This window comes from Aythya ferina (assembly GCF_964211825.1).
Source record: "Aythya ferina genome assembly, chromosome: Z".
NCBI classification, from domain to species: Eukaryota; Metazoa; Chordata; class Aves; order Anseriformes; family Anatidae; genus Aythya; species Aythya ferina.
This window is the reverse complement of record NC_140299.1, coordinates 34,177,392-34,197,405: the sequence shown is the minus strand read 5'-3', so window position 1 is coordinate 34,197,405 and position 20,014 is coordinate 34,177,392. Positions and strand designations below refer to the sequence as shown.

The window sequence follows — 20,014 nt, the reverse complement described above, 5'->3', positions numbered from 1 at the left end:
TTATTTTATTTTTTCTCAGTTATGCTATCAAAAAATTGGTCCGCAGGGAGTAGTAGAAGTATAATTACAGCATAATTCCCTTTTCCCTCCTCTGGGCATAAATCTGTAGGTCTTTGCTTCCTCCATCTGCTAGATGGGTGGTATGTGCCCTGCTAAACTGTTAAGTCTTCCTAAATTAATTTGAGATATATCTAATATATCTCTTGATATAAATGCCCACCTTGGAGGTGAAATTTGGCAGCTATTTAACTGCAGATACTGATTTAAGATGGAGAATAACAGAACAACTACATTAAGGAGATGCTAGAGGGGTGGTTATTCTTTTGGCAAAAATGTACAAGTTGGAATTTATCCAGGCACTGAGGTTAATACAATTGCTTTTCCAAAGTTCATATGATCTTAACAGTTTAAATGGTAAGGTTCCATGTACTTGTGTGGGGGAGCACTTGCTTTGTGCTGTGACAGAAAAACCTTGCTTAGTGACTTGCTAGTGCCATTTCTTTCAACGTCATTCTCTCAAAGTCATCTCTGCCTCTCCCCCCTGCCTAAAGACTGACCTGGCATAATCTGGTTTGCCTCGTCTAAGCTGGTATGTATGTTCATGCATAGGATAGTAAAGCTGCAAGAAGGAAACCCTGTTTTGGATTCACTTTCCAAATGGTGGAATAATCTTAAAGACTTTTGAGGCTTTTAAAAATACAGTAACTAGAAAATAATCTTAAAATGCTTCATTTTTGCTCAAGTCTGATTGGATTTATTTTTATTGCATTTAGTTAATTGTTTTATGTTATTATAGTCTTTATTTTATTATAACCTCCAAAGCGGACTGTATGTACATATAATGCTAGTACTGCTTGTAGTCCATTCCAGTAATATCTTGCTCAGAGGTTCTTGAAAGAGCAATTATTATCTTTAAGAGGAAATCATGGAAGAAATCTTGATTGGATTAGCATGTGAAAACTGTAATGGAGAATGCTAACCCAGTAGGATGTTTGCAGAATCTTCCTTTGCTATTTTATTACATTTGAACAGATAAATAATTTATACTTGCCATGGGTAGAGGGAGGGCTGGTGACTATATAACACACCTGATAGTCTAGCTATGGTGAGAGAATACTGTTTCTGGTAGCAAAATTACTTAGATGTATAATGCTTCATGAAGACAGTTCTTGCAAACCATACTCATTTTCAAGAGCTACTAGTCTGAATCACACAGGTAACTGTAAGCAATATCTGATGGTAGTTCCTGTGTAATTTTCTTTAAAACAGGTTAGAGCAGTTTTTTGGAGGTCTCATTTCATATTCAAAGGGACATGCATTGATACCAGCATATGTATCAGTGCAGGGCACACAGATCTCCTAAGCAAAAGTGAGCTGGAATGTGGGTAGACCTGCTTTAGGTCTTTTTCTTTTTCTTTTTTTTTTTTTCCTAGCCACACACACACAGCTTTTTTATCTGAAGGTCTGAAGTAGAAGCCAAGTGGGCAGATGGACATGTCAGTAACTTCTGCAGGGACAACCAGCTTCACTGTGTCCTGGACAAAAGCAAGAGTTTCAGCTTACCTTGCTCTCCCCTCATGTTCAGGTGCTTAGTGAATAGAGAAGAAGCATTGCCTCTGCTTTTGTCAAACTTAGGACTGGAAGTTTACCTGGGACATACATAAAGCACTGAACAGTGTGGTGAAGGGAAAGATATGTTCCGTTTTCCTACAGTTGCCACCTGTGTGGGCCCTAGGCAGAGTGTATTTTGCAGCCAGCACTAGCTGGCACTTTTGCTAGTAAGTTCTCCAGAGGACTGTCGATGGTTTCCATGGCAGAAGCTAAACTCCCCAGTTCTCACAGAAGGTTCCTTCAGAGCAGGTTTGAGATAACTGGTGGGGGACCTTGGTCTGGGCTGACAGTCTGTTTCTGCTGCACACAGAGGCACAGGGGAACTACAAAGAAAGGAGTGGGTTGTATGTAGCTGAAAGTACAATTAAATTTATTGCAAATGTTATGGGGCATAGGTGGGAATGCTGGATATGTATGTAGCTTCACAAAGCCTGAGCTATCTTTTTGGTTATGTCTTATATCACAGTTATTCTCAGAACTTGGCACTTTGATTAGTGCTTCACAGTGCTATTTACCTCAATATTTTTCACTTGGTCTCTTCTTTTGCCTGCACTATATGTTGGGTGGTAGTATCAGGCCTGGAGTGTCCCCGGACACAGTCACATAAAACTGCAGTATGATGAGTTTGATTTCCAAAATACACCCTGATTTCACTAGGCCTTGAAGATCCTTGCATAGGATGGAAGTGTTGGTGGACAGGCTGCAGGGCCTGCCCTTCCCTGCTGCCCCAGGGCCTGCCCCTGCCTGGTGGGTAGAGATTTTGGCCCCCCTCCAGGGCTTTCCAAGTGATCGTTTTTCCAGCCCATGGATGGCACGTTGTTGTCCCAGAGTCAGAGGTGCCTTCATCATTATCCATGGCAGGTGGTAGGCAGCTCTGCAGTGGCAGTCGGCGTCTTGCAAGCAAGAGGCTTCCTGAAGTCAGATGGGATCTGCATAGTGTTAAAATACAGGAGATTTATTGCTCCCTGAGGATTCATAAGCAGCATTGACAAATTTACTGCATGCTGCATTTTTGTGAGGATCGCAATGTAAGATGGAAGGTTTGGAAGGTTTAAAGAAACATCCCTATTAAATTTGCTAGTCATACAGCAACAACAGTCCTATTAGTCACTTGCTGCAATTTATTTTTATTGAGCACTTTCCAAAAAATCAAGCTGTCTTTCTCCTGTGTGAGGTACTGGATAAGAGAGCTGCTACAAATAGCAATTTGCTCCTTATCAGCTCTGACTTCTTTCCTTCACCTGCTGTATTCATTAGAAGGTTTTGAACTTTAAAATGAAGAAAAAATAGTCACACATATATCCAGCCTCTGAAGTACACTGTAATTCCATAGAAAGATAACCTGAAAGCTGTGTATTTAGCCTTTGCAACAGAAATTTCTTAAATACCATGTTGACATCGCAGAAAATTTACATTCTTTTTGTTAGTGTTCTGTTTTGTTAAAGTGGCTAAACACTGCAAATCCAGTGGTGGATTTCCAAATCCACAGGACAGCAAAGCACTACAAATTGTAAAATGTGTATTCAGACAGATCCTGAGCAAACAAATCTGCATTCTTTCTCTTTCTCTTTCTCTTCTCTCTTTCTCTTTCTCTTTCTCTTTCTCTTTCTCTTTCTCTTTCTCTTTCTCTTTCTCTTTCTCTTTCTCTTTCTCTTTCTCTTTCTCTTTCTCTTTCTCTTTCTTTCTTTCTCTTTCTTTCTCTTTCTCTTTCTCTTTCTCTTTCTCTTTCTCTTTCTCTTTCTCTTTCTCTTTCTCTTTCTCTTTCTCTTTCTCTTTCTCTTTCTCTTTCTCTTTCTCTTTCTCTTTCTCTTTCTCTTTCTCTTTCTCTTTCTCTTTCTCTTTCTCTTTCTCTTTCTCTCTTTCTCTCTCTCTCTCTCTTCCTCTTCCTCTTCCTCTTCCTCTTCCTCTTCCTCTTCCTCTTCCTCTTCCTCTTCCTCTTCCTCTTCCTCTTCCTCTTCCTCCTCCTCCTCCTCTTTCTTCTCCTCCTCCTTCTCCTCCTCTTCCTCTTTTCCTTCTTTATTACTATCTTTTCAGATCCCTGTGCTTGTGCTTGGAAATGATTTGCATTGTGTCTGTTAGTTCATAGTTCACTTCTTAACATCACTGAAATCCAAATAGGAAGGAACAAGAAATGCATTCTAAAACAAATTGTGAAGGAGGATGAAGAAAATATTGAAACAATTAAGCCTCTTGAATGAGGCTCTGGTACTGAATATTTTTTAAAACCTTAATCTTTTCATCAGATATAAATGGGTTTAAGTCTTTGTGTAAATTTTAAGATTTGTTGTATAACTGTGATTTCTCATTTTCAAAAAGGAGCTCTTTCATGAATGACAGAAAATACTGTATTTGAAATCGTCAATAGATATTAAAAAATCTATAATCAAATAGATTAGCTGACTTTGTGTTTTGAAAATAATTGCAAGACTTTTTTAATTACTGAAGAGGTTACAATTACCCAGATTTTCAGGTAACCTTTAAGAATATACCCAATGAAAAAAAAACAAACAATAACAACAACAATACCAAACCTATTGAATATTATTTTTACTTCAGACATTTTAAACATATCAGGAAACTCGTATTTCTTATAATTCTTGAAGGGGCAATAAATAAATAAATAAATAAAAAGCAACAAGCAGGTCTGTGAATTTTTCCTCTTTGTGTGTGTGTGTGTGTGTATGTGTATAAAACATAGAACTTGAAATAATTGGTAGGAATCAAAATAGTAAACTAGCAGGTTTAGAGGGGTGTAAAGAGTATCAAAAAGAAGTAAATGAGAGAACCTCTTTCTATTATTTTCAGTATAAATCACCTGAGAAACACGTTCCCTGGGTTTTTTGAAATAAAGTGACCCCTTTCGTCAGTGTTCACACAACAGCAACTCAACGATCCCATAAATCTGCCAAGTGAAATGAAGTTATTATGTATGCATTTAAAAGAGATAAAAAGGGTCTGTTTTCCTCTTTATGCCTGCTGCCAGCATTATGCAGAAGTGCACGTGCTTATCCAGGGAGAGTGTGGTGCAGAGGGTTGACCAAAGAGAGAGAAGGAAGAAAGATTCCAGTGTTCATCCTTCACAAAATGTGCCAGAGACTTTAGTCTTCAGACATGCTATAATGAAGCATATCAGTTTAATCCCAGAGTGTGCTCTCAAGTAAGCTGTTGTGTTTGTGGAAATAACTAGTGCAGAGAAACATTTGCTACAATAAAATGTGCAGGAAATATGTGTTTGCACAATGTGCATCCAGTTTTGTTTCTACTTGTTTGCCAATGATTGCTGACATAATGATGCTGTTTTTCTTCTGAATGCATTTAACCAGACTTTCTCAGAAGCCCATTATTTCTGAGTTGCCAGAAATATATCCAAGGAAAAGGCTGCCCAGGCTCTGCTCTGGCTACTGAATAGAGGCAGCTGAAGTCTTTCTTTGAGTACCCATCTTGCAAATACTGATGGCTTACAGTACCTACCAGTAGTCCATGCCTGGCAAACATGTGAATGCCGTTGGAGCTTAACCTCCTCAGTGACATAGTGCTTTTGAAATGGTGATTTTAGTTCCAAAGCCATGGACTTGTCTTTGAAAAATTTATGGTACCCACTGCTACTCTTGACTGCAGTTGTTTACATCATTGGGCCCTATGTTATGGACACTAAAACATTTTGGATAGAAATAAGTAAAAAACAAACCAAAACCAAAAACAACGCCAAAACAGTTTTTTTTTTTTAATATTAAAAGTTCTCTAGGCCAAGTTCTCTACTCTACTGCGGACTCATGCACCTCAGAGACACATCTTGAGACTGAGACAGTGTAAACTGCTGGTTTGAAAACAAGTAGGAAATTGCACAGGAAACTTAAACACTGAGCCTTTATTTATTTATTTATTATTTATTTGTTTTTGAGTTGAGAAAACTTGTACACTAATACATTTTATTAGCTCTTAAATAACATCTGTGCTGCCATATAGTATTATATATATGGTTTAGTGGTGTCTGTTTTGTATATCACCTCTAGAATTTTGGGAGACTACCATAAATAAACAGGCTACTTGCAGTTGAGACCAACACAATTATTTTTCTTCCAAATAAGTCGTACTTTTAATAAAGAAAACTGTAAATTTGAATCTCAAGCAATAGTCAGAAATTTGTTTAATTTATTTTTTAATGTTGAGTAGTGCTGTTAATAATGAATATTTGTTTTAATCCTGATTCAAATTCATTGTGATCTGGTTTTTGCAAAATGTCTAATTTGTGTTTCATTTTCTCTCTCTTTTTCTCTATCTCTTTATCTTTCCTCCTTTCCAACAGTCCTGGTACCTGGGCTAGCTTGGTTCCTTTTCAAGTGTCAAACAGGACACCGATCCTGCCGACAAATGTCCCAAATTATGGTTTGAACATAATTGGAGAGCCTTTCCTTCAAGCAGAAACAAGTAACTGAGGGAAAAAAAATAAAAGAAAAATTAGAAAAAGGAAAAAAAAGGAAGACGGGATGAGAGAAGAAACTGAAGAAAGAAGACAAAAATAGACCAGCAATTGCAGCACTTACAATCACTAATTCCCTTATGGTTAAAACTGAAATGACATACAAAGGGTCGATGATATTTCACTAATGGGTAGAATGCAGCCCCTGCTAAGTAGCCTTTGTTATATGAAGTCCGCTGGGAAATAGATGTTCTGTCTCTGACAATATATTTTAACTGACTTTCTAGATGCCTTAATATTTGCATGATAAGCTAGTTTTATTGGTTTAGTATTCTTGTTGTTTACGCATGGGATCACTATTCCTGGTTATCTCACAAAACAAAGGCTAGGCAGCAGCAACAGAGCTGCAGGAGGGCAAGGGCTGTAAGCCAGCCATTTTCTCAACACTCTGATTTCTAAATGTTTTAAAAATATGCTCTGTAGCCTTTAGTTATCAGTATGGATTTATTAAACTTTGGCCCTTAACTCAGCATTTTCTAGTGTGTTACCCAGTTTGAAATTTTCAATCAGAATGAACACACAGGCTCTATATAAGAAATGCCTCTATGTAGGTAAAAGTGTTATCTTTTCATGCAACAGAAAAAAAAATAAAAATAAATAAATTAAAACAAAACAAAACAACCCACATGAACTTTTCCCACTAAAGAAACACTTACAGAGGCAAGTGCAATTTAAAAATCATATCTAAGGGGTCATCATTATAAGTCCTTCAGCCCTTGGACTCTAAATTGAGGGGATTAAAAAAAAATAAATTAAAAATTACTTTGAACAAATTTATTTTTCCCCTCAGTTTTTGAGGGCATTAAAAGGCATTACATCAAGACAAATCATGTCCTTGAGAAAAAGAAATCAATGAAAACACAGCACTTATGTTGGTTTAGCTGCTGCCTCCACAGAGGGGTAGGATTTATTTATTTAAAGTTACTGGTTGCATCAAGAACCCATAGGGTTTATATTTTTCTGTATAATCTGCATCATAGAGACAAAGAGATAGGCAAATCCATGCCACAAGGGCAAAGCTTACTGTTTACAAACTGGTAATACCAGGATGGGGATAAGATTTTATTTAAATAATGCACTCTTAAAGTCCAGTTACAGGGTGCTGAAAACTTGCATGGTGCTTTCAGAAGTTAGCCTTGTTCAACAGATTTCACGTATTGACAGAAATATAATGTGCATGGGCAGAAATTTTGCCTCTATGTCTCTTAAAAAATAATCAATTAAAATACTCTTTCTAGTAATCCTGATTTGCACGAAGATATAATGTCCACATTACGTGCCTTGCCTTGAAATTTAAAAAATTGAAAAAAAAAAAAAAAACACAAAAAAAACAAATGAAAAAAAAAAAAAAACAACACAAAAACACACACACACACACACAAAATTGACATCACTACACTTGTTTTGCTGCATTTATTATCATTTTAAATCTTTACCATTTTTATGACAAAATATTTTGTACTCCAGATGGGAAAAAAGTGTGACATCATGGATTTTTTAGACAGTTATATCTTTATCTCACATTTATAAAGCATATCATGGCTGTGTATAGTTGCCGCTTAAGAATTGTAATCGACCAGCAATATTTTCAGTATTTTGGTGTTTTTTTCTATTAACCTTTCATGTTTTTCATCTTCCAATTAATATTGGGGGGAGGGGATTCAAATTTATACGAATTATGCAATACCAAGTTTTGCCTATGTAGGTAGTGCTTTTAGCTGTATTGGTTATTGTAGGTAAGTACACAGATTTAAAAGAAAAAAAAATAATGTATGCTTTTTTTGTTTGTTTTAATTGACCAAAGTGGGTACTGCTATTTTTGCAGTGTGATGAGGTCCTTTTATGTACTGAGAGATGGACGGGGATTTTTTTTTATACATATATATATATTCTGGGGTGGGTGGGGATGATTTTTAACACTTTACAGTGTAGCTGTGAAGCAGTGCACCCTTAGCCAGGCAAGGGCTGCAAAGCGACTGTTCTGCCTACTGTGACAAACTTTCAAATCGGTTCCCTCTTTTAACTTCCCACCTGGGGTGCAAGCTGAAATCATTTCTGGATTTAAAATATAAATAATGAATTCTGTTGGAGGCAGACTTGACTTGAGGAAATTGTTGTACTTCAAATTTCAAGAGAGACAGAGAGAGAGAGAGACGGAGAGAGGCAGACAGAGAGAGCAGGAAGTCCAGACCCACAGTGAGATGAAGCCTTTCCCACTCTGGCAAATCTACTACATCCTAAAGTGTTCATGTAAGAAGATGTTTTTAACTTAGAATAGAAAGACATTTGCTTTGTCTAGGAAATGTGTTTAGAGGGCCAAAATCTTTGCTGGCATAACTCCACTGACCAGTTGACTAAGTTGTTCCTGCAGAGAATTTGCCTCCCTTAGCCTGCTTGACTCATAAATATTCCTTTTTATTTTATGATGTTTTCTCCCCTACATCAAAACTATTTTTATTTATTTATTTTTATTTTTTTTTTTTAACACACAGCATCTGAGTTCCAATCTTCAGCCTGCTCAGACTGTGTCAGACTTTTCTCATGTCCTCTCATATAGCAGGTTGGATGGAGAGCTCTGGGGTATAATGGGAAAGGAGCTTCTGAATGGGTGTTATTAGACTGTGGTGTAAATAAAAGTGCATTTCCAGTAAAATCAGAACTTACAGATTAGTGGTCAGCCTTTGCTGGCCACTAATTTGCTGGCCACTTTGCTGGCCAACAGTATCTCCTGTTGCTGGAGATACTGGGGATGCTTGTTACATATGGCTCAAGATAAGTTGACCCTTTCCTTAAAAGCACATAAATTTTTAAGGTGAAAACAAACATGGAATAGACTTTAAATGGGATACCCTCGTGGGACGGTTCAGCCCTTTGTGGTTGTCTCTGCCTTTCGGAGGTTTGCCTGTTGTGGAGCAGCTCCAGCAAGAGCCACTCCATGGAGTGCTGGGTATCGGCAGACCTCATCGTTAGCCAGCACATGGCTGCTTGTGAGGTGGTGGTGGTGGCACATCCCCTTGTCTCCAGCAGGACACTGCAGGAGAAACTTACATAGCCAGGGCATGGAAGGATACTGAGACGGAAGCTGTAGAAAAGCAAATCCTGAAAATCTATCTATAGCTAAGCTGGAAAAAAAAAATCCAAAAATCCAAAAAATGCAAAAATCAATTGTACATTGCTCTCTTTCTGAGCCCTATAGAAAGTGAATTAATTCCCTACGTACATGACTATTAAGACTAGCTGAAATGTAGTTGACCCACCCAGAGCATACTCAGGCTCTGGCCTGGTAACATTAACTATGATATTGCCTTTTCTGCTCACCACTGATATTGAGCAGTTCAGGAGCTGAGGTGTCTGCATGTGCTCTGTCCCTTGTCATTAGCAGAGTGTCCCACTTAAGGTTTTAATAGCACACCAGAATGAAACTGAAGCAAGTTCAGACTGAATTTACAAAATAGTCACAAGAATGATTACCTTTGTAGAAGGAAGGATGCCCTTAACTGAGTTTTTCTATTTCTGGCCTCTTGTATGAAAACATTAAATTTACAGATGCAATATTTTTAAAATCAAACTCCTTCCAAGGGAATGAATTGGTTTTGTTATGCAATTGTGGGTTTTTTAAATGTCTCTCTGATAGAAAATTCTGGTTTGAAGAGACTTCTCATTTATGTTTTTTTATTTTTCAAGCTCGGCAGTCAAATGATTAAGATAACACTGAGAACTCAAATCCAGTCTCTGGCCTCCTCCTTCACCAGGAAGTGTATTCTGACTAAATCAAGCCACCCCGTTCTATGTGCACTGTTCTGCCTTTATTAAGTTGCTTTGCAGCCCTGGCCTCATGGCTGTGCCACTGAAGTGTGTTCCCCCTGGAGTGACATGAACGTTTGAGGCTTGACTAAGGGAAAAAAAAAAAGGCAGTGAAGGAGACTGTACATAAAGACATGGCAAAAATATTAATTATAGCAATATAGTTGTGGGGTGAAGTTCAGGTGGGCAGCTCCATTGAAAATATGTGAATGAATTTATGAAGCTGCAAGTAGCGAGAAGAAAGGAGGATCTTCTGAATGAACCGCCTACCTTGTAGACAGTAATTTGTACACTGTATAGTTTTGTTAAGATTTTTTTTTTTTAATTAAAATACCCTTGTTTGTAAAGCTAACTTTTAACAATTATAATGGAAATATATGTCATTTCCATTTTTAAAGTAAACAAGAATATTCCTTGTTTGGAAACTGGACTTGGGTTAAAACTCTCCAGTTTCTTAATTTATATGCTAAAAAAAAATAAAATCTGTCCATGTTAGCAGTTATTTCACAGATTCCTGTGCTTGAAAAGCATAGGTTACTAATCCTTTAAAAATGTAAATGGAGAAAAGTTATATTTTATGAAGGTTATTTTGTTGTATTTAGTATTGGAAAAGTTGGTTTTCAGAGCATTTCAAAATGTTGGAAGCACCACTGTCTTTTTATTAGTATATATGGCCTTTAGCAAAAGTTTTTGTGATTGTTACATGATGGTATTTAAGATTAGGTTCACAGAGCAATTCAGGATAGGCAGAGAATAAAAACAGTACTTACGTCTCACATAGCTGTGTCCTCAGGGAGCAGAATTTTGGATTTGCAACTTGTAGCTTCATAAGGACTTAATGAGAGAGATTGCACAAGGACATACTCAGCTGTGACACCAGAGTGTGTTCTGTACCTAAATCTAAATTATATTTACTGTGTGAGATTATGAAGGCTGCAGAAAGTTATCCCATATTCAGTGTACAGTATTCACATTTAATGAAACAACTCTCTAATGTTGCTGGCAGTAAGGTCCCAAGCATGACATTCAATATAGTTTATATGATCCTGTCAAGGTCTTTTGTTGACATTAACCAGCTGCATGCTCCTGGACTTTTTTATTGGGTTTCTATAGAAAACTTAAGAAAAGAATAAAAAAAAAAAAAAAAAGAAAAAAGAAAAAAAAGAAAAAAAGAAAAAAGAGTAAAATCGTATGCAGGCTAATAAAGTTAAATAGGAAAAGCTCAAAATTGAATGTTCTACTCCACACTGAAGGAGCTGAAAACTGTCTCCTTATTTGCACTTTCTGCTAGTTTCCCCTGTTTTTTCTAATTCCTCAAAATTGTGTGGGTGTGGTGGAGCACTGCAGTTGGAGGATAACACGGACCACTGATTTTGCCCTTTAACCCTGCACAATGACCTTTGCATCAGCCAAACTTATTGCCATGACAACTCTTTGTACTGTTTCCACGCCACAGCTCTGTTGGTCACATTGTTAATAGTAAAGGGGACAAGTTGGGAGATGGTCAATTTTTACATTTTTTGTTGCAATTTTTTCTTCAATGGTTGTAAGTAGTTTTTTTTTTTGTTGTTGGTTTTTTTTTTTTTTTTTTAATGAAAGGATTCACTAGTTATTACTCTTTAGAAATATCTGTGTGTTGCAATTCAAATGTATGTTGAATTTGTGAAAAGGTCTTCAGTGCCACTAGCATTGTGATATTCTAGAATAAGCCTTTCATACTTTTATTGCATGATACAGTAACAGTAAAACAAAAGGTGGCCTAAACAAATGGAAAGCAGTGTGAGCTAGTGACACTAAAGCCAGTCTTTGTATTACTGTATTTTTGACAGAAATGGTTTCAAAAACTGTGCTACAGGGACTGATGTGGCAAATGTATCTCTATATGCAGAAAGAAGGTTTTTAAGAAGTATGGCTTATTATGCATTCTTCATTGAGGGCATTGAAGTTGCATGGACTGATAAAAGTTGATGCAAAATGAGAAAGAAAAAAAACCAGCAAAATGTTTACCAAAAAAACTCAAACAAATGAGCAGTGCCTGTTCAATTTCACAGTCTCTGTTGAGTTCAGTTGTAAATATGTTTCAGATAACATTTTCTTCTTCAAAAAAAAATCTCTACAACATTGTAGAATGTGAGGGGTTCCTCAAGTCCCAGGCATAGGCTTCTCAAGAGCTGCATTAGATTATGTCTTCATCAAGCTGTTAATTTGTGCTTATATCATATAGAACTTTTAGCAAACTGGGCAGAGACACCCCATCTCAATGATATTTCTCTGAGAACAACTTTTGTAGGGCTGTGTGTTTCTTTAGATACATTTAGTACAACTGTAGGTGACAAGTAGTCAGTTATCGCTTGCTAGCTACACACCAGGGTTGATCCATTTTAAAACTTTTGGCATTTTTCCCCATACTGTAGGCCATAAATCCTGAAGGTTACATTTTAATTAAAAAGTAGGTATGTGTACAGTCCTTGTGTAACGAACCTTTACTTGTGAGATGCATTACAGTACAACTACTTAATTTTGGAACTAAGGCCCTCTGGCATCAGACCTGCTTTTAGCCTGAGTGTTAACAAAGGTTTTTATTGTGCCTGGTTGGAGGATAATAATGTTCTTTTTGGTACTTTTTTTTTTTTTTTTTTTTTTTTTTTTTCCTTTTTAGGTTACAAATGAACTCAACTGCCACAAGTTTTAAACTGGTGTAAATCAAGCTTGACTTAATGTGATTGTTACTGTTATATCCAGCCTATACTGCTAGCAGCTGCTCATACTGCAGTCAATTACTGGAAGCGGATATATTTCCTATGCAAAAACTGTTTAAACAATAAAAATGAGCTATGCTACAGGCCCTGGTCTCATGTTTTCTTTTCTATCTCTGAGAATGGTAATTAGCAATATTTTAGAAACTAACCTTGCACCTCGTACCCTGGCAACATGGCACAAGTTAAGAAGTTCTGTGTATACTTAGGTTAGATTTAACGTATCTGTTTGCATAGATAACTATTGACTTAGTAGTTATGCTGAAAAAAAGGAAGACAACAGTACCAAAGAGATAGAATCTGATAATCATCTCAATTAAAAAGCTCATAGTTTGTTTTTGTCATAACATTTTACCAACTCAAGTAATTATACAGGTGACCTAAACTGCTTCTCTTGCACTGTAAGATTGAACATGATCAGGAGACCTTTTTTTTTGTTTTGTTTCAAAGTGTCAAAGACTTGTGAGAGACAATTTGTAAATCTTCAATATCTTTACAGTTTTCTTGAAAACACTTTCGTTAAATACAGATAGAAATATTCAAACTTCCCAAAATTCTTTGCATTTTTCCTTATTTCAGTAAACTTTGCTTTGGGCCAAATTCTTTGAAAATTACAAAAGAATTCTGTTTCATAAGTGTGAATAGGGGATGCTTCACTCAGCTCGTGTTCCTAGAAATGCATTGTTTTCATCTTACCCAATCGGGAACCCATATTCCAGTAGTATTAGTCATTAAGCACTATGAATATGTTCAGGAGATGACTGACTGGATCACAGCATAAGGGCTAAAATTAGATTATATAAAAACCCTAAAATTTGGCTGCACAGTGAAGCTAAACAACTCTCCACCTACTTTGATAAAAATATTCTACATGTTCAAGAGTATAAGCTTTATCCAGTTTTGACCATTAGTATGCAAAACGTGATACCATTGTCTATTAAATTAACTAATTTATATGAAAATGTTTTATGCATGGCCCTGCAAAACAAATTGTCAGGCACTGAAAAGTTTGAAAATTTTACCAATTTGTACCACGAGAGTTCACTTTAGCGCTGTTATTTGGATGTGGTTTTGAAGATTATGTCCAATGTGCCATGTCCAAAACTACAGAACAGAAGACTTTCCTGCATAACTCACAGATGCTTCAAAGCCAGAACTGCAATAGCATGCTGAAGATATTGCAGTGTCTTGCCCCAGAACACCAAGACACAAAGAGCTGGGAAGACAGAACACAAAGACCATGACTTGCAATTCCATAGTGAGGGTGTGCTGAGCAGGAAAGCTCTTGGTTCAGACCTTTTTACTTTATTTGCTAAGAGTCTGAGATGAAGTGGACAAACAGTCCGTGCACTGTTGTTCAATTAATTAATTAATTAACTAATTTACTCCAGTGTTATTTTTGTATGCTTTCCCATGAGCTTAAAAATGAGAATGGAAAAAGAACAGAAATCTTACCACCATATCTTAATGCATGGGTAAGGAACAAAGTAAAAATGTGCAGTTCCACCTCGCAGTATTTTGTCCCTTTAAGTCATTACATTATTTTTGCTGCATATGGGTTTATTTTTGAGTATCATTTTTCTTTTTGTTCTGGTTATTGAACTAAGTTTGCACACTATACTTTTTGCTCAATCAGCTCCTGTCTGGGTATCCAGAGAGCAAAGCTGAAAACAAAACAAACATACTTTCTGCTTCTTGTTGGTGAGATTGGGCCCACTGGCTTCCATTTCTCTGGGGATGAAAGCACTTAGTGTTGGGAAACCCTGGGGAGTGGTAAGAATCTGAGTCATATTTGTGAGTGTCTATGAAAAGGTTACTGAATGCTCAGGACTGAATGAAATTTTGTCTGCACTTCACTGAAGGAACAAAAGGCTCATCACTGCTATCCAGGTAACTCTCATTCTCCTCACATCTCCACTTAAAAGATCAGCAGCCTTTTCTTTCTGGTAGGGTAACTGCAGGATTGTTTTACACATGGCATATCTTTATCACCTTCAGGAGCAACAGAACTGTGCCCACGGAGACTTAACTATAACAAACAAACAGAGGGAACCAATTTACAGGGCATTACTTGCAAAATATGGAGCTTTAAACATATGGGAGATGGTGATGGCAACAGTCCTTCATCTCAAGCTTGACTTGCATTTGACTTCTGTGCATGCTGCTATGCAGAACCAGAGCAGAACCTACTGCTTAAAGGGGAGGGAGGGGGATAAACCTGCTCCTCTAGGAGTCTGATCTTAAGCCATTGGGGTCGATGAAATCTTTCAGATATTTTATTTTTTTTATTATTATTTTTTAAGAATGATTGGACCAGGCCCACATTGCTGGCAAAGCACATTAATTTAGGTGAACGTGGCTTTCCAGGTCTTAACATGTGTGTTGTTGTTGTTGTTTTAAAGTGGGTGCCTTGGGGGGAAAGGAGGTGTTCAAAGAACATAACTGTTTCTGCTTGCTAAGCTGATGTTCACTACTAAAACAATGGTCTCCATTGACTATATTTAGCTGCACTGCAAGCTGCCAAAACCAGCACACATTGCTGTGGGCAGACAAGCAAGTCTAACACACAACAGGACTGGAGCAGGGATAAAAGCTGTATCTCCCCATAAGTGACAATTCAAGCATTGCAGCCCTGTGAGGCTGGAACCATATCAACTGTAAGCAGCTGTCTATTCAACTTTCGAAAACTCTCTGATCAGATAATTACTGATGTTTCAAGAAACAAACCGTGCCCCCAGTTAGACCCCTGAAATGCCTCTGAATTCAAAGAGGTCACACAAAGGTAAGTGAGGGCTTTAGTACTTAAACACTTTTCAGACATAATTCTGGTTGTAAAACACCTCTCTCCTAAATTATTGGAGACTGAAATATTTCCTTCAGTGTAATTTTCCTCAGCAGTCTATTGAAAACTGTCACACTTCCTTACAGTGGATTTCCTTCATAGTTCAGAAAACTCAGGCCTGTGAAAAACCCTTAGAAGCTGAGCACATTTTTCTATTTCACGGAGATAAGAATAACAAGATAAGGGTTTGGGCTTTGGTTTGTTTCTTTGTTTTAGGTAGATCAGTCTCGCTGCCCATCTTTCAAAATAATGTGATGATAGAATTCACTTTACACATAATATCTGAGATGCCTTATGTATTCTAGTTTGTGTTGGTTTTGAATAGGAAAGGAGGACACATACCACAATAGCCATAAAATATACTTAGAAAATAAATATAACATGATACCCCACATAGTCATCAGGTCAAGTCTTGTAAAGGTTCTTTGGAGACTAATGATCATGGCAGGACCCAGTGCCGGTGTGAGCATCAGCACAGCAAGGAGCTTCCTATTAACCTTCTATAAACGATTCAGCTGTAAACCTTAGTTTGTCCATGCCATGTACACATAAGTGTTAATACAAACTTCCAGGGTTCCTGTGGCTAAAGTCACAGTGACAGAGAGTGAGTAAGCTGTCCAGAAGCTTCACTGGTACTGCAGAATTATACACTTAGTGGGTTGCATGTGAATAGCATTATTTGTAAAAGTGGGTTAAGGTTGTTAATGAACCAGCTATAACACCACCCAGACACAAGCATACTGATCATTTCTCAGAGTGCTAATTCTGCATTCCGAGTGTGGTTTAGCAAACAGTAGCCTGCCTGTTGATTAGGAGACTTTCCCTTATTTATGCTCTATAGTTATATGAACATTGCTTTTCTAAGTCACCAGTCAAACACATTTTCACTGTAAAATAAAAAGAAAAAGCATTCATTATTACATGAGTCCATCACCTTTCCTGCTGAGCCCACACAAGTACTTCTGAATACTTTTGGACTAAATTTGTCTAATATTCAGGCTCTCCTGAAGTTCCTTGTTTCACACATTATTTTTATTTTTTTTTTCCCTTTGCATTCGGTTCTCCAGTATATTATTCTAATCTTCAGGATTACAGCAAACAATCTTTTTTCAACTTTCTCCTTACACTGTTGCTGTTCAAATCCATGTTCAGCTCTTTCTCAGCTGTTTATAAACATACTGTTTTCTTGCATACACAAAGAAAAAATTCTCCACAGTTTTTTCCTTTTGAAGGTTTATTAAAATTTCAGTGCCACTCTGGCTGCTTAGTGGCTTTCATATACAGGTTCTTCTGCTCAGAGAAATTTTCTTTAAAAAAATGAAAGAAGTTCTTAAATGGTTCCCTACATTGTCAGAATCAGTTCTGAATGTCCATTCAAGGAGGAAACAAAGCAAAAGAAACAAACAAGCTCCCCAGCTTTTATAAAGCCAAGCAAAGGTACATTGAAAATTTTTAGAAAGTAGAGGAATGCTTGAAAACGTCTGCATTTAATGTTCATTTATAAAAGTAAGTGAATGTCTCATGTTTTCCCATAGGCCTGGCTTCTGGTGCAATCTTTCATATCCACACAACATCCTTGGCCAGCACCTGAGCCCTAGCTGTGCCTTGCATACTGTGGTCAGCCAATACTCTGTTCCAGACCTCAGAATTTGCACAAGCTTAAAATATTACTGTGGACCCAGGATGAACTAATGCACTTCAGAGGATGTGAAAGTGAGTTCAGCTGGTCATCTCGTTAAAAGTAGCCAAAATCAGACTGTCACCTGTTAGACCATCTTTGCCTAGTGTCTTCTGGACATGTTAATCTAGCACCAAATAAGGCTGAAAGTCCAGTTGTGGCTATCAAGCTTCTTCTGCTCAAAACAGCAAAGAGCCATTGGGTGTCAGCAAGTCCAGACTGGAGTACCATTATGAAGGTTTGGCAGAGCTTGCTGTGGGTGGCACGCTTCTCTGGGCTACTGTCTTTCAATCTGTAGTCATGATCTGTAGTCATAAGAAAACCTGCAGGTGCTGTGAAAGGCAATTAAGTAAAACAAACTTACTGTCAACAGGCTTTAATTCACTATATTACTTTCATTAGAAAAATAATTCAGGGGTCCAAAATCATGAAAAAAATGTTATTTAAATGTATCTGGTGTTTTCATTTAAAAAAAAAAAAAAAGTGGAATAGGGAGGATAAACTGAGTGACACAATGGTTCACCCTTTGGTAACTAGAAATACATGTATTTTATTTTCCTATCACACCGTTAGTCTTCTAACACTTCTGTACAGGCCTGCCAAGTTTCATGTTGAGCAACAATGTGAGGAACAGCAAGATCTGCTAAAAGAACATGAGTTATTTCCCTTTAACATTTAATAGATGATGTGTTGAGAGTCACAGGAGGAGCATATTGGGACAAGACAGAAGTCTTGCTCTGTGGTCACGGAGGAAATTTTCAAGGCTGAGCACATCATCCCACTATGAGACACCAAAATTCTGTGTCCCCTCAAGCTCTCCTCCACTTTTTCCCTCTTCAAATTCCAGAAGCACCATTTCTGTAGAGCAGTAGCTATGCCAAGGTACCACTGCATCAGGAGCCTGTCTTCAGCCTGATTTAAATTTAGCTGACCAGGAGAGGTTGGATATGCTGAGCTCTTTTTTCTCCTGTCCAAGAGAAGACCTAGCCTGTGCAAAAAATTATCCCAGAAAGATTCAGTTGTCTCATTATTACAGTTTCAGATCAAGGTATGTGTTCTGCCATGGTTACACTTAACTGCAGTCTTTAACAGTGTTTACTATATAAATAATGGCTGAAGGTTTGAAGTAGCTGTATCTGTGGCTTGTAAGACTTAGGGCATTTTGTGCCGAAGAGACAGCCAAACCATTGATAAGATTGCAGGTGAAAATGGTTTCACTTCTACATGTTTGGTCCAGGGGTACAAAGAGAGGGAGAAGGACTTCACAAACATTGTTGATTAATGCTCGTAAACAAAACCTCTCTGAGGGGCCTTGTTAGATAAGGCTAGAGGAATGGGTCCAATGTCTACTGACCTTTCCTGGCAGTATCTGGCAAGGGAAAAATTACTAGAGGGTGAGCACATTATAAGGTGAAATTAAGCTTCTGACTGTATTTGTCTAGCACTTACAGTAAAACTGTGTAAGGGGAATAAGTTACAAAAATTAAGGAAGGACAGGTATTCAAGGGCGATGTTACCTTGAAACAGCTAGCTGTTCCCTTAGATGGGCATTGCCTTGGAGCCAGGCTCAATGCTCCAGCCACTGCTGCAGGCAACCTGTCTCCCAGGGTGAGAGAACAGAGGTGGGAGCTGGGCTGAGGAGCTCGCACCAGGATGGGCTTGCGCTGATATATATAATCATGAAAAAAAATAAATAAAAAGTTCTAAAAAGAATAGATTCATTGAATGTGTTTAAAAGAAAAAAGCTCAAGAGTTGTGCATCTGATGGCAAGGCAACTCACAAGTGACTCTGAACCAACTTTAAAGTAAAAAGTGTCCCAGAAAATGTGTGTTGCAGCTTAATAGCTGTTCCAAGAGTGCAAAAGTAGTAACTTAGTGTTAATACTAAAGGCATTAGTAAGTTTGTGTTGTCTCTGCAGGTCAAGCACCATAAAACACTGCTGTCAAAAAAGTGTGCGTTTCAAATAGGGCTGATTTGACCTTTGCAGAGAACAAGGAAGGCAGAGGAGACACTTGTTGCTTTTGCCTGATGCTTCTCCATTGTTACTACCTGACAAGAACTGCACGAGACACTCACCTTTTCCTTTTATATGAAACCCACCTTCTGCCTTGTTGCACCACTACACGATCAGTAGTGTTTTGTTTCTATTTCTTGGACACTGATACCTTAGGGTTGTTACATTGTTAATCATTCATTCAGTTGTCTGTCATCATGATCAATATCATTTATTGCTTGGCTGAGCATTTGTCTCTTATTGGTGTTCATCAACTTCTGTGGGTTATAGAGAAAAAATGAAATGTAGTACCAAGCTATGGGATTTCTACCTGAATATGTCTGGACCTTGAAGTGTACCTAAGACAGACAAGACAGAGTTAAATTTCTGTGTTGTCCTTTGTCCTTTCCATTCTCCATTATCTGTTAGTTGTATTTGTCTGCTGAGATCAGAAACAATCTGTTTTTTCTCTCCCTCCCGCCCCCCCCCAAGTTAGTAGGCACCTGTGCTGTACCTTACACAGTGAATTATACATGTATATCCCCGATTAAGGCCTCTGGACACTACTTGAAAAGAAAAGAAAAGAAAAGAAAAGAAAAGAAAAGAAAAGAAAAGAAAAGAAAAGAAAAGAAAAGAAAAGAAAAGAAAAGAAAAGAAAAGAAAAGAAAAGAAAAGAAAAGAAAAGAAAAGAAAAGAAGAAAAGAAAAGAAAAGAAAAGAAAAGAAAAGAAAAGAAAAGAAAAGAAAAGAAAAGAAAAGAAAAGAAAAGAAAAGAAAAGAAAAGAAAAGAAAAGAAAAGAAAAGAAAAGAAAAGAAAAGAAAAAAGAAAAGAAAAGAAAAGAAAAGAAAA

General features: G+C 37.4%; 1 protein-coding gene and 1 long non-coding RNA gene across 15 annotated transcripts in view; one reads left to right on the top strand and one right to left on the bottom strand.

The window, feature by feature from the left end:
• NFIB (nuclear factor I B) overlaps positions 1-12,740 on the top strand; it is a 191,257-nt gene extending 178,517 nt beyond the window's left edge. For 13 of the 14 annotated variants that reach the window (XR_014686895.1, XM_084503138.1, XM_084503136.1 and 10 more), the window contains one exon: positions 5,918-6,563. Coding sequence is in view for 13 of the 14 variants with exons in the window: in XM_084503136.1 (XP_084359262.1) it covers positions 5,918-6,047 (130 nt within the window). In the remaining variant the exon portion in view is untranslated. Of the gene's footprint in view, positions 1-5,917; positions 6,564-12,554 lie in introns of those variants that run through there. The other variant, XM_084503142.1, reaches the window with a different exon arrangement.
• A 3,969-nt stretch (positions 12,741-16,709) lies between these two features.
• LOC311427542 lies at positions 16,710-19,424 on the bottom strand. Its single transcript, XR_014687416.1, has 3 exons — positions 19,249-19,424; positions 18,689-18,835; positions 16,710-17,503 (listed from the first exon to the last, which is right to left on the bottom strand). It is a non-coding gene; the product is annotated as an uncharacterized lncRNA (long non-coding RNA).
• Between the last annotated feature and the right edge of the window lie 590 nt (positions 19,425-20,014).